At 38.6% G+C, this 12,337-nt stretch overlaps 1 protein-coding gene across 1 annotated transcript in view; it reads right to left on the bottom strand.

The window, feature by feature from the left end:
* Positions 1 to 11,801, bottom strand: part of HPGD (15-hydroxyprostaglandin dehydrogenase) — a 32,199-nt gene extending 20,398 nt beyond the window's left edge. Inside the window, exons 1-4 of the mRNA XM_059071052.2 lie at positions 11,359 to 11,801; positions 10,939 to 11,062; positions 7,682 to 7,788; positions 104 to 200 (exon numbers count right to left, since the gene is read on the bottom strand). Coding sequence (XP_058927035.1) covers positions 104 to 200; positions 7,682 to 7,788; positions 10,939 to 11,062; positions 11,359 to 11,451 — 421 coding nt within the window. The 5' untranslated portion in view covers positions 11,452 to 11,801. The remainder of the gene's footprint in view (positions 1 to 103; positions 201 to 7,681; positions 7,789 to 10,938; positions 11,063 to 11,358) is intronic.
* Positions 11,802 to 12,337: the final 536 nt, after the last annotated feature.

Raw genomic sequence — 12,337 nt, 5'->3', positions numbered from 1 at the left:
TTCAATTTCAAACCTGAGTTGATAATAAATATACTTTGAAGAGTTACTTTTGTGGTCCCAATTACCAGTAAGAAATCATTATTAACATGATAATTGTCCTTACCTGCTAAAGAGGACATATTAATAATGATGCCGCCTTCACCTCCATTTTGCTTGCTCATGTAATCCAAACCCAGGTAGGTTCCACTGATGACAGAAACCTAGTCCAGGGGCAGAAATGGGAAAAGCAACAGAGCTATTACACTTTATCATATGGTCACACACCAAAGTTTTTATTGCTATCCCAGACACCGAGGGAGATTCCTGCACATGTTATCAATGAAAGGTTTTGAAGTGGCTGTGTTTTTTTAGACACATTGACTAGATTCTTTTATTTGCCTAAACGTGTAGAGCTCATCACATCTCTGCAAAACTTCACTTAGTTGCCTGATCTGAGATTTTATGATAAAGGTTATTTTCCAAGTGTCTTGTTACTTTCACGAATCCTCAGCATATTCATGGGTTCTGTATATTCCTTTTCTTTTCTAAATACTGGATACAAAATGTATTCACCCTTCTTAGTACATGGTTCTCCTGTCCAACTGTTCCACATCTGTCTGCTCTGTTTCATTCTGTTGGATCTTGGAATACGTAATAGTGGATACCCTCGATTTCCTACACAGTTTTGATTTCCTTCTTCTATTTTGCATTTGTGTCTACTTCTTCTGCATGTAATACAGAGGAAGGTGATCTCCCCTGTTTGAGTACAGACAGTGATTAATCTATTTCAGTCACAGAAATTCCATTCCCCTTTGCCCGTGACTGGTTTAGGAGCCAACTGTGACCATTTCTGGCGAGACCCGAGAAGCAATCCGTTGGAGGTGGGGTCTGGGTTGGGGAGGGCGATGGAAGAGGACTCTGCAGAGAAAATTTTCATTGCTCTTAAGAAAACCAGGAAGAAATGATTGCGTTACTCCTTTTTCATTGCTTTGTATGGGGGCGATGGCTGGAATGAAGTTATATTGGTAGCATCTTTAAGAGGAAACCACCGGGATGGTTGGCAGATGGGAATGAGATCTGGGAGCTGCGGCGTCAAGCAATCCTGAGCTCTGTGTCGCATGAGATCACATAGCTGTTGTACCCAGTCTGAGCAAGGGGTTTCTGTCCCTTGGACATAGGGTCTTCAGTAATGAAATCACTTAATTTTGTTCATCCCTCCTGCAGCTGTCCCTTTGAAAACTTACTCTGCTTTGCTACTCACACCCATGTATAGGCACCTTTTCGGTTTTATTCTAACACTTAAGAATTAACCACTATCAAAATCAACTTGTGACATGAAACATATTTGAAACCTTACATTCCCTTTTAGATTTAAGAACTCCTCTCCCTTCCAACTCAGACTTTTGAAAGGTGAAAATTTGCTTTCAACATCTTAATTCCTACATCTCTCATTCTTTACAACACTGCAAAGAAAATAATACAACAGATAATGAGATAACGAGTCTGAACCTGAGGGTATATATTGGTGGTTACCTTCTTTTTATTTTAAAAAGTCCTTTTGGAGTTTTTTGGACAAGGATCCAGAGTTGCCTCTCTACCTAACAGTAGTTCTAGCACAAAAAAAGTCAGCTGAAGATTCTAGTCACTTAAGCCATGCAGCAGTTTGATATTAAGTAGGCTTAGGGAGAATGAGTGAAACCTGCCCATGATTCCCTTTAAAAAGGAAAAACAAAACCTTAATGGTTTATATAAGAAGGAAAAGAATGTAGATGGCTGAAATTACTGAAGTCAGTTAGATTCTGTGTGTTTCTGCCCAAGTCTCCAGCATGTCTGAACAGAATTTCTGTTTGTGTGTATTGGCGCTATGCTTTTATTCTCAGGTATTTATAGCTTTGCTGACACCTGCTTTTGTGTTTTCAACATCTACAAGATGCAGCCAAATAGAAAATTTGGGAATGTTTTAAATTTTTTTTTAAAAGCCAGACTTATTTCCTGGTTTTTGATGGAGAAGGCAAAGGATTCTCTTGCCATCCATTATCAGGTTAAGAACTGAGTAACTTTTCAAATGAAAGCCTTCTTAGGATAAACCTGCAAAACAAAGCCTAAGGTTTTAGCTGTACATACAAGAAATTTTCACCTCTTTTCCTTTACTTTGACAACTTCTTCCATATCCCAGATCATATATTAATGGAATTGTTAGAAAAACATAGAATAAAAATGTTTCCTAAATATATTTGTGGCCTTTTGGCAATGTTTATACATTGTATAGATTGGGCCATTGTAATATCAAGCATCTTGGGAAAAAAAGAAAACAAAAATTACAGATATGTTCTCGCTACAAATACAAAAAAAGCTGGAATCTATAGTATTATTTTAGTCCATTTTGTAAAGGTAGTTAAATTTTTGTATTTGACTCTCAAACAAAAAAAGAGGAAAATCCAATGTCTACTTTTACTTAGTGAGGATAAATGAAAATTCAGTTATTGACAAAGTGATATAATTAACACATGCTTACTCAACAATTTTAGTTACGAAGAGACAATTTTTATATGTAATACTGAAATTGTATAGTATTCCAAATGTTAACATACTTTTTATTTTTTAACAAGTTAAAGCATTCTATAACTTAAAACCACTCTCATAAATTCCCCTATCCTGGAAATAATTCTCTAGTAATACAGATAAATGGATAGATGAACTTGTTTAACTCCTCTTATTAGGCATAATGTCTTCCTGTTATACACACATATATGTATATATGCTCCTATAACATTTGTGTGTATGTGTGTGTATGTATTCACTACGGAATTTTCCTAATCTGTCATTTCCTTTATTTAATTTCCCTCCAGTCTGCAGTTGCTTTTAGTTTATTTATGGTTCTTGTGCTACACTGTAATTAAAGCAGTTTTTTAAAAGATTCTGTCATCTAAATCATGATACTCTGCCTTTCAGGTTTCTTGTTTTTTCTCCAGCCAGTTCTCAAGGGATACTAATATAGATGATCATTTTATTCCTTAAACCTTTTCTCATCTTTTATTCTTCCATGTTCAATCTTTTAAAATTCCTGCTTATTTAGGGGGTAGATATGATTGTCTTCCCCCCTGCAGAAGCTACTTATAAAATTTAGCAAGCTTTCCCTAACTATAACATTTCAATGGGATCTTTAGATATGGCAGAGTAGCAATAACAGAAAGTAGTTACTAATTTAAGGTGTAATCAACACCCTTGGAACCAAGAAAAAGGAGTACACTTGACAACACTGTTTCTATCCATTTCCTCAACTCTTCACTAGAGGCAGTATAAAGCAGAGGGACCCACCTCGTTTAGAAATGAGATAGTGCAAATGAAGAAAACGTAGGTTTTTAGTCTCTGGATGAGAAATGCAATTTATTGAGTGACTGCTATGTAGTAGCACCGTGCTGGATGCTTCATACAAATTATGGTTTATTGATGCTTAACCAACCTTAGAGGTAAGAGGATTACCTTCATCCTTTCACAAACTGGGAAACTCAAGAACAGAGACATGAAATAAAAGTTCATGAATTTTAAATTCAGGTCTGAAACAAATCTTTTTTAAAATCCCCAACAATAGCCATCTATTTTGTTTAATTTTTATTTGACTATACTAAAGGAGTCACTGTAAGTTAGTCATATGTCCAAATTAGATTGTAAGTCCCATCTGAGTGGGAATGAATTATTTAGGTTTATTAAAGCTTCAAAAAGTAAAATAAATACATTACCAAATGGCCTTATTAAATAAATACATTACCAAATGGCCTTATCAATATTCAGAGTTAAGTCTACCTCTGCCCAATGGCCAGACCAACCTTTGAGAGTTACACAAAGACTCATTCTTTCCTGAACATTCCCTGTGTGCCTGAGCAGCTATAAATAAGGCAGCTGTGGCTGGTTTCAGAGTGAGGAAGCACAGAGGGGCCTAGTGGGAACAAAAGACTGGGAAGAGGTTTACTGGATCTCCTGTGTGGGAAGAGTGGTGAGAGCAGCTGGCTGAAGAATAAAGAAAGGGCAAATTTGCTAAGGAGTAAAAGTGGAAGGACATGTATACTGTTTGTTGTACACTGTTTGCAACACTGATGTGTTAGGAAACCATCCAAACATTGTGCTGAAACACAAAAATGAATATCCATGTATGCAAAATATCATAGAATAGCAGTTAATTTTTCTAATACACTTTAATTGAACATCTATGTATGCAAAACAAAAATTTTCTGCCTTCAAGGAACTTACAGTAGACTAGCATAAGTTATACATGTATAGAAATAATTCTAATAAAATTTAAAAATTGACATGCCTTATAAGGATGGTATAAATTATGTTGTATAAAATTTCAGAAGAGGGAAAGATACATGGTGAGGTCCTTTAAGCTGTTACTCTCTGACATGGACAAGAACATGGAAAAATATGCAAGAGACCACACAGGGAATTGTACAAGGAGGTAAATTACATCCAGAGCAGAGTTGAAAAAAATTATTATACAAACCACACACAAATATTTGCATTATACTAAGAGAGATAATCAAGTTATAAGGATAATGATTGGTCAGACTCTAATCTACTTTTGCAATGGGTGTTGTAAGTAGGAGGGGAAGTAACTTGTTTTTAAGTTATATATGGGTAACAAAGGTTATAGCTTGTTCTTTTTATGTAATATTAAATAAATGTCATCAGTCCCTGGAGTTAAGCTAAGGAGTGGCCTTTGTCAGCAGAGTTCAAAGAAAAATAAAGGCCAGCTCCAGGAGAGTGAGTTGTAACCAAACAGGGCAAATAAAATTCCCGTCTTGCAGAATTTTCTATTTGCAGATAATGCAGGAACTTTCCAGATTGGAGCAGGTGTTTATTCACCTGTATATTTATTATATTAAAGCAAACATGCCCTCTCCACTGGATGAAGATAGATAATTCGAATCCTGTTACCTCTGAGACAATCTCTTCACTATTTTCATGTTTCTTTATATTAACTCTAATCATTGCACATGTTTTCGGACAGCTGATTTCTCAGAAGAAAGGCACAGTAGGTGCCCATTATGAATGCACTGAATATAGGAACTTTATACCCTAGGGACCTCTATCTATAAAATATCTGTAGTTTTACTGATGAAACTAAAATTAGTAGTGATGTTCTAGGGAGAGAGCTGCTGTGTGATTTGTGCTTTTTCATTAGCATAGCTTGATTCAAAAAAAAAGTCTTGTCACTTTATGTGGTTTTGGAGAGGGGCATAAGTTTATAAAAACATGTTTTTAAAAATTGCTGCAGTTTCCAATTGGTTGCATATTCCAAAAAAAATTATTTTAAATCTGGCAACCAAAGGATGTAATGAAGTATGGTTCATAATAAGTCAGGGATAACCACGAAAGACTGCATATAAAATGTATGGTTTTCTTACCAGCTGAAGAAAATTAAAGTGATCCAATGGAATTTAAGACAAGAATGGAAAAAGAACATAAACAGAAAGAAAATTTGGTGACCATAAAGTATGAACTAAAGTGGAAGGAATAAGTCCTAATAGAAGAGTAAAAATAAATATGAGTGGCTTAAATTCACACATATAAAAAGGATTTGTTTCTAGATGTGATTTGAAAACTAAGATCTCACATTATACTGTTAGCAAGAAACAAAATTCACATAAAAGGTTACTTTCATTTTCAAAATAAAGAAATAGAAAAAGATATGCCTAGGTAAATATGAATCAAAAGAAAACATAGGGTACCAATATTATTTCTGGAAATATAAAACAAATCAAAAATCACAGGTTGCAAATGGGGCTACAACTTTAAAAAATCAAAGATCAGTAAATTATAATCACCAGCCATTTATGTAGAATTCACACTGACAGAATGACTGAAAGAGGTAGGCAAGTTGACATTTGTCATTTGAGATATGACTACATGCTATTCAGAAACAGACAGATCAAGGAGATAGAAGTAGGCAAAGGAATAGCTGACAGCCAAACCAAATAGAAATATTTTAAGAAAAGAAAATTATAAGCTCTTATCATTTATAACAGAGACACAAATATAAAATTAAATTACATATTAACTAAGCAAATTCAATGGTATCTTAGACATGGATATACCATGATAAAGTAAGATTTAGCCAAGAGATGTAAGTATGGTTCAGAGTATGAAAATGTTTCATTTTATTTCACTACATTATTAGCCTAAAGTAGAAGAAAATCAGAATTATCTCAACTCAGGAACAGCAGTTGTCATGTCTCTAAACACATACACACACACACACACACACACACACACACACACACACACACACACACACACCAGAAAGATTTTGAGGGACACTTGACAAATAGGTTTTAAAGTTATTTTGAACTATAATGATATCCAGGAACACTTGAGACAAATTTTAGAAAGAACTGGAAGGAGAGTGTTTGTACTTTAAAATAGTACCTTTTGTTCTGGGTCAAAGGATTTTAGGCATCTGTCAAGCTTGTACCTTATCAAAGTGGTACTCACAGATTCAGCTTTCTTGTGAGTTAGGCTAATTCTCATTACTCCTGTCAAGTTATTACAGTTAAGTCATTACTCATGAGAATGTCAATTCAAGTCAAACATTTATTGACTAAGCACTATCTTCAAGATATTGTGTTGATTACTGAGAGAAGAACAAAGAAAAATATCACATGGTTCCTGTTTTTAAGGAGTTGGATGTGGTGAAGTAGGGACCACTCCCTGTGCATTTCTATACACACAGCTGCCCCTCGTACTTTACATGTGCCTGCTTTGCAAGACTAGTAAGAAAAACCTTACCAAAAACAGGGTGACCCCATGCCCCGCCCAGCTCTGACATTTGGCTTAGCTAAAGTTTGTTACTAGACCCTAATATCTTATGTCATCTGTTTATAAAATAAGATAATCAGCAAGCTTATGATATAACGAATAAAACAAATTTTATTTCCTTATTCTACATGTTTACAATTCAAGGAAGAGCTAAATAATCATCAGACATTGTGGGAATTACACACACGCATGCACACACACACCAGCATTCAGGATAAAAATCTTAACAATTACAGAGTCCAACGGTCACTTTAGCCTTGTTTTCTGTTATAGTCCTGGAATAAAGATTTATTTTTTAAGTACGTAAGTTAAGCCAGGGGTTGGGAATTTTTTTTTCTACAAGGAGTCAGATGGTAAACATTTCAGGCATTAGGGCCTCTGTCACATTATTTGATTCTACCACGGTAGCATGAAAGTAGCCAGAGACAACATGTAAATAAATGACCTTGGCTGTGTTCCAATGACACTTTATAGACACTGAAATTTGAATTTTGTATATTCATATTTTTCTTTTTTTCCTTCTTTTTCTTATTTTTTCAACTGTTAAAACATGTAAAGCCCATTTTTAGCTTGCAGGTCACAAAAACAGGTGGCAGGCTCATTTGGCCTGAGGGCCGTAGTTTACCAACTCCTAAGTTATACAGTAAACGATGTTTTTTTTCTTGTATTTCCTTTTAATATTTTAAGACAGATTTATTTTCATAATTGAAAACCTCAGATGTCTTCCTATTTGTAAAAGGAAATGCTTTTTTCCCCAGCTTTTTATAACTTCCCTTTTTCTACATTGTAGGTCATTGTATTGTTTCCATGAAAAAAAAACCCTTTTTTCCTTTTAAAACATTTTATTAAATAATTGTAGACCATGAACATGGCTAAGACAGCTTACCAAATTAATTTGCAGAGTTTTTTCCCAGTTTTTCTCATTATTCACTCCAGCATTATTCACCAAAATGTCCAGTTTTCCAAAGTGGTCTACAACTTTCCTAAAAGTATCTAGTAAAAAAAAAAAAAGAAAAAAGACATCATAGATACGTTCCTATTTTGCACAGACACACTTATCACAGTCTATGCCCTGAAATGAGGCTTTAATTCATCCACCCTTCTCGTGAAAGTTATACTCTTAGACTGTGACTTCCTGCCTCGCTTCTCAAGTGTGCTCTGTGAGCGGGCAGCATCAATCAGTATTAAATGGGAACCTGCTAGAAATGCAGAACCGGTGGCCACCACAGACCTATGGAATCGGAATCTTAACCTTAATAAGATCCGCAGATGATTTGTATGCACATTAAAGTTCTGTAAGCAGCAACTCAGTGGTGTAAATTTTAGAGAACTGAGCACCCTATGCTAAGAGCTCTTAGAAGTCAGTCTGGGCAGCCAGCATCTCTGTCCCTAAGAAGTTACTGACGCTCTGTGGCTTAGACTAGGACAAGCATCCCTTTAAAAATAAGCCATATTTTCTCCATAAAGTGTCATATTAAACAGTTATGTATCCAGATCCATTATGATCATTTCAGTGCATTTGGATATCCTAGTAAGTCTATTTTTCATTCAGTTGATTTTATTTGATTATCGTAACTTCGCTGTTTGCCTTTTCTTTTTCTATTTTGACAGCTTTGTATTGCAAGTTTGTATAACAACTATGTTCAAGGAAGGTCAAGTCTGCATAGATTCTGAGGCTTGAAGGTCCCTCGTTACGTTGTCCAACCACATTTCCAGTCCTTGCAAACCCTCCTTGACCAGTTAAAATTAGGCTTCACCCCTTGGTATTGCGAAACATTATTTCTCAAAGTAGCCTTTTACATAGTTCTGTTGTTTCCCTGGGCCTTTTACCACTGGTTCTAGTTCTATTCCTTGAAACTATAGATAACAATTGTGGTTATTCTTCCAAATGATAGAAATGTGTTCTCGGGTCTTGGGTCCAACGTATGAGTTCCTTGAAAAAAACAGATCCGCATAAACTTTATATTGATTGAAGTAAAATTAAAGAATTATTAACAGCCACCAGACATATTGAAGACAGAATATGGACTGATTTGCCAAATGGATAAATTACTATGCAAGTTATCTGCCAAAACTAGTGCCAAGACTTTCTAATATGTACCCTTTACAGTACCTTTTACTGTACTGGAATGGAAAACAACAAAATATATAAAAACTGTTCACTTTTTCAAAGAATCTTTAAAATGCTTCTTAAGATCTCAAGTTGATTCCAGAAAAGGTCCTCCAGTAGAAAAGATCTAAGGAATATTATTATTGTTAATTTTTGCATTTCATCTTAAATGTATTCTACTCTTCAGAACTCCACATCCACCTTACAGGAAGTTAGGTTGTCAAATACGGACGTCTGATTGTTTCTTTACTTTTCTTCCCTCTTTCGGTGTCCACTCTATTCCTTATACTCTGCCCTTACCGATGTAGAACACACCAAATTATACATCGGTGTCTTCTTCTTTATAACACACCACTGAATTTGGGGCTCAAGCAACTAACAATCTATTGATAACTCTTGCTGACATTTATATGCAGTGGCACTCTTTGTAATTTGCCTAAACTCCTTAGGTTGCATTTTTCATCTGTAAGTCATCTCCAAGAACTTTTTTCACCTCTGTATTTTTATGATTTCAATGAAGTCTCTCTGTCCACATGTCTAAGCAGCTTTAAAAGTTGTAGGCAGCATTAAATCCTGACACTGGAAGAGCCAATGCCATGTTTTCCGAAAATGCAAATAGACGCTGATGTCCAGACAACATGTGGATTTCTCACGACCAACATGTCTTCTGCGGGTCACTCATTATGTGTCTGGTTTCCTCCTTCACAATCACTTATCCTTAAGGAATGTGTTTACAGTCAAGGTACTAATTTTAAATACTGAGAAGCAAAACAATTAAGGTTAAATGTCACATGTGAAACTACATAAATTCAGACAGAAACAGCTTTCAGATGATCTATAGGGAATCTGCTCCCTAGTCCGTCAGCACGGCTGTTGGGATTTGACATGACTTTATCCCTGATGAAAAACTATCCTGTGCGACCAGCAAAGCTTTATCCTCCAGCAACTGGCACTGTGTTTACAGGTCTCTTCTGCTCAGGCTTGTAATCCATGTTATAGGTCTTTATAACATTTTCAGATTTTAATTGTACCATTTCCTTGAAAACAATTTCCCTGAACAGCAGTTGATTTCCTTCGAACATATAGATAGCTCCATTTTCACTCTCTCACAGAACAGCCCAACATTTTCGAAAACACACACATCCACGTTAAGAACAGAAGTACCAGAGTGACTTTTGTGAAGATATTTTTGGTCCCTCGACTAAAGTTCTGCCTAATAATTTGCTTAGTCTTTCAAAAAACCTTTGTGAAATACAAATATTTTATTTTCCCTTTTTTCCCCAGAAGAATGTGTATGTTTTTCATATAGATCTATTGGGTTTCTATATGACCAAATCTGTTAATTGTCTACACCGATTCGGTCCCTGATATTTCACAACTAGATTGGTCTATTTTAAGTAAGTAGACGGAAACAGGAAAGCATTGAGGAAAGTCTGGTAGAAACTTTTCTTCTGCAATTCTAAGACTACAGTACAGCTATTATTGTTCTTAAAGTATCATTTCATAGGGGAAACACCAGAGCGAGCATGTGGTTAAAAGCATCCAGCACGTCTGTGATGACAACCCTTGACCTTTCATTCTAGTATGTTCCAAAGAGAAACACTGCCACATTTGATTGTCATTGGACTCTGTGTCTTCCAGCTTTCTGGGACAAGTTGTTTGCCATACTCGCCTAGGCTACTTTGTCTTTCCCAGTTCCATCTGCAAGTTCAATCATTTAATAATTACTGTAGCAGCACCTGTATTCTTGGAATACACCAAGGAATCTTGATTACATTACGTGCGGCCAAATAACTAAAATAAAAGGACTTCTCAAGCATGCTTGGCTTTTCTTCCCCCTTAGCTTTTAGGGCTACTGGGACGTCCGAGGAAATGTAACAGTCCCGGCTATCTCTTGCAGCTCAGAGGTAGCTGCTCTCCAGGAGGTAGCCGGCCGCCCGCCCCAGGCTGGATCTCTGGCCGGGGGTGGCGTTCAGGTTGCTGCTTTTGCTCAAGGCACGCTCCGCGTGGATGGATGGATTCCCCGCCCTTACCTCTTAGTTGTTCCTGGTCGGCCACATCGCACTGGATGAAGAGAGTCTTCTGAGGTTCGAACTGCTCATCCAGGGCAGCTTTACACTTTAAACCTGCTTCATGATTCCAATCGACAAGCGCTACCTACAGACGAGAGGAGAGGAAGCGAGATCCCGCAGGGCTCCTGAAATAGACCAACAATGACGAGACCACAGGACGCTCCTCTTTGGGACCTGAGATGGGGCAGTTTACAGTTCGGGTTCTCTCTCCCGGAGCGTTCGAGGTAAGCTCGAGCGCGCCAGCCTGGGCAGCTCTGGAGACTGCACGGCGGGCACCGGGGGCTCAGCCTAGGTCGCTGCCCCCATCCCCCGGGGCCCCGGCTGGGGGGCGGGTCTCGGGTGGGCCGGCGGGGTTCGCGCCGTGCGCCCTGCCTCGCTTACCTTGGCGCCCTTGAGCAGCAGCGCCTCGGCGGAGGCTCGGCCGATGCCCTGGGCCGCGCCGGTCACCAGCGCCACTTTGCCGTTCACGTGCATGTCTCCGCCTGCGCGCGGTGGGCGAGCTCGGCGTCTCCGCGCGGCCGCCGCTTTTAAGGACCCTGCGCGCGCGCGTGCCGCCCGGCCGCGCTCTCCTGCCAGTGGGCGGGGATGAAGCTGTCAAGCAGCGCCGGGCACCCACGATTGTGTCACCTGGCCCTGAGCGCGCCGGCTCCGCGATCTTTGCCTTCCTGGCTCGCAGCCAAGCCCAGATCAGAGCCTCCCCTCTGCCTGTGGCTGCCCGACAGACGGGGGGAGGCACCAAGCAGAAAGGGTGCTCCCCAAGAAGTGTTCCTTTCAGTGCGCTGAAGACCACCCCACAAAAGAAGGGTGGAGGAGAGGCTTGAGAGCCTGGATTCCTCCTCTGCGCCCAGGTCCTCCCCTCTCCTCCCCCATCCCCCCCCCAAAGAAAAATAAAACCGGGAAAAAAACCCACAAACAAACCCAGCAAACAGTAAAGCACAATTTTAGGGATGTTGCTTTTTTGTCTAAGTGTTTGTCTGAATTCCCATCTCCTGGACATTGGGGTGGGGATGGAGGGAGCAGAGGTCACGAACGAACACCGTTGTAGGTTTCTTGGGTTTTTTGTTTTTTCTTTCTTCATTGTGTTTTGGACAAACCTGTATAGATGTTGGAGATGAAAGGTGCACTGTGCTCGGAACAGAAACCCCTGGATCCTATCATTTCAAGGCTGGAACTCTTGAATCTTGGAAATAGGAGTCTTATTGGCACTTATGTTTCAGATCAGTATCAATCCTGGGGCGTCCTGAGAATGCTCAGCAAGAATTGTCATCACTGACTGCGCAGGACTCCCAGACTCGCTGTCAGCCTGGTGAAGTGCTGGTTCAATGGTATGCTTGCTGGTTGAGTCATACTAGCTCTGGAG

The sequence above is a fragment of the Kogia breviceps genome, chromosome 8, assembly GCF_026419965.1.
Source record: "Kogia breviceps isolate mKogBre1 chromosome 8, mKogBre1 haplotype 1, whole genome shotgun sequence".
NCBI classification, from domain to species: domain Eukaryota; kingdom Metazoa; phylum Chordata; class Mammalia; order Artiodactyla; family Physeteridae; genus Kogia; species Kogia breviceps.
This window is presented reverse-complemented; position numbering and strand designations above follow the sequence as displayed.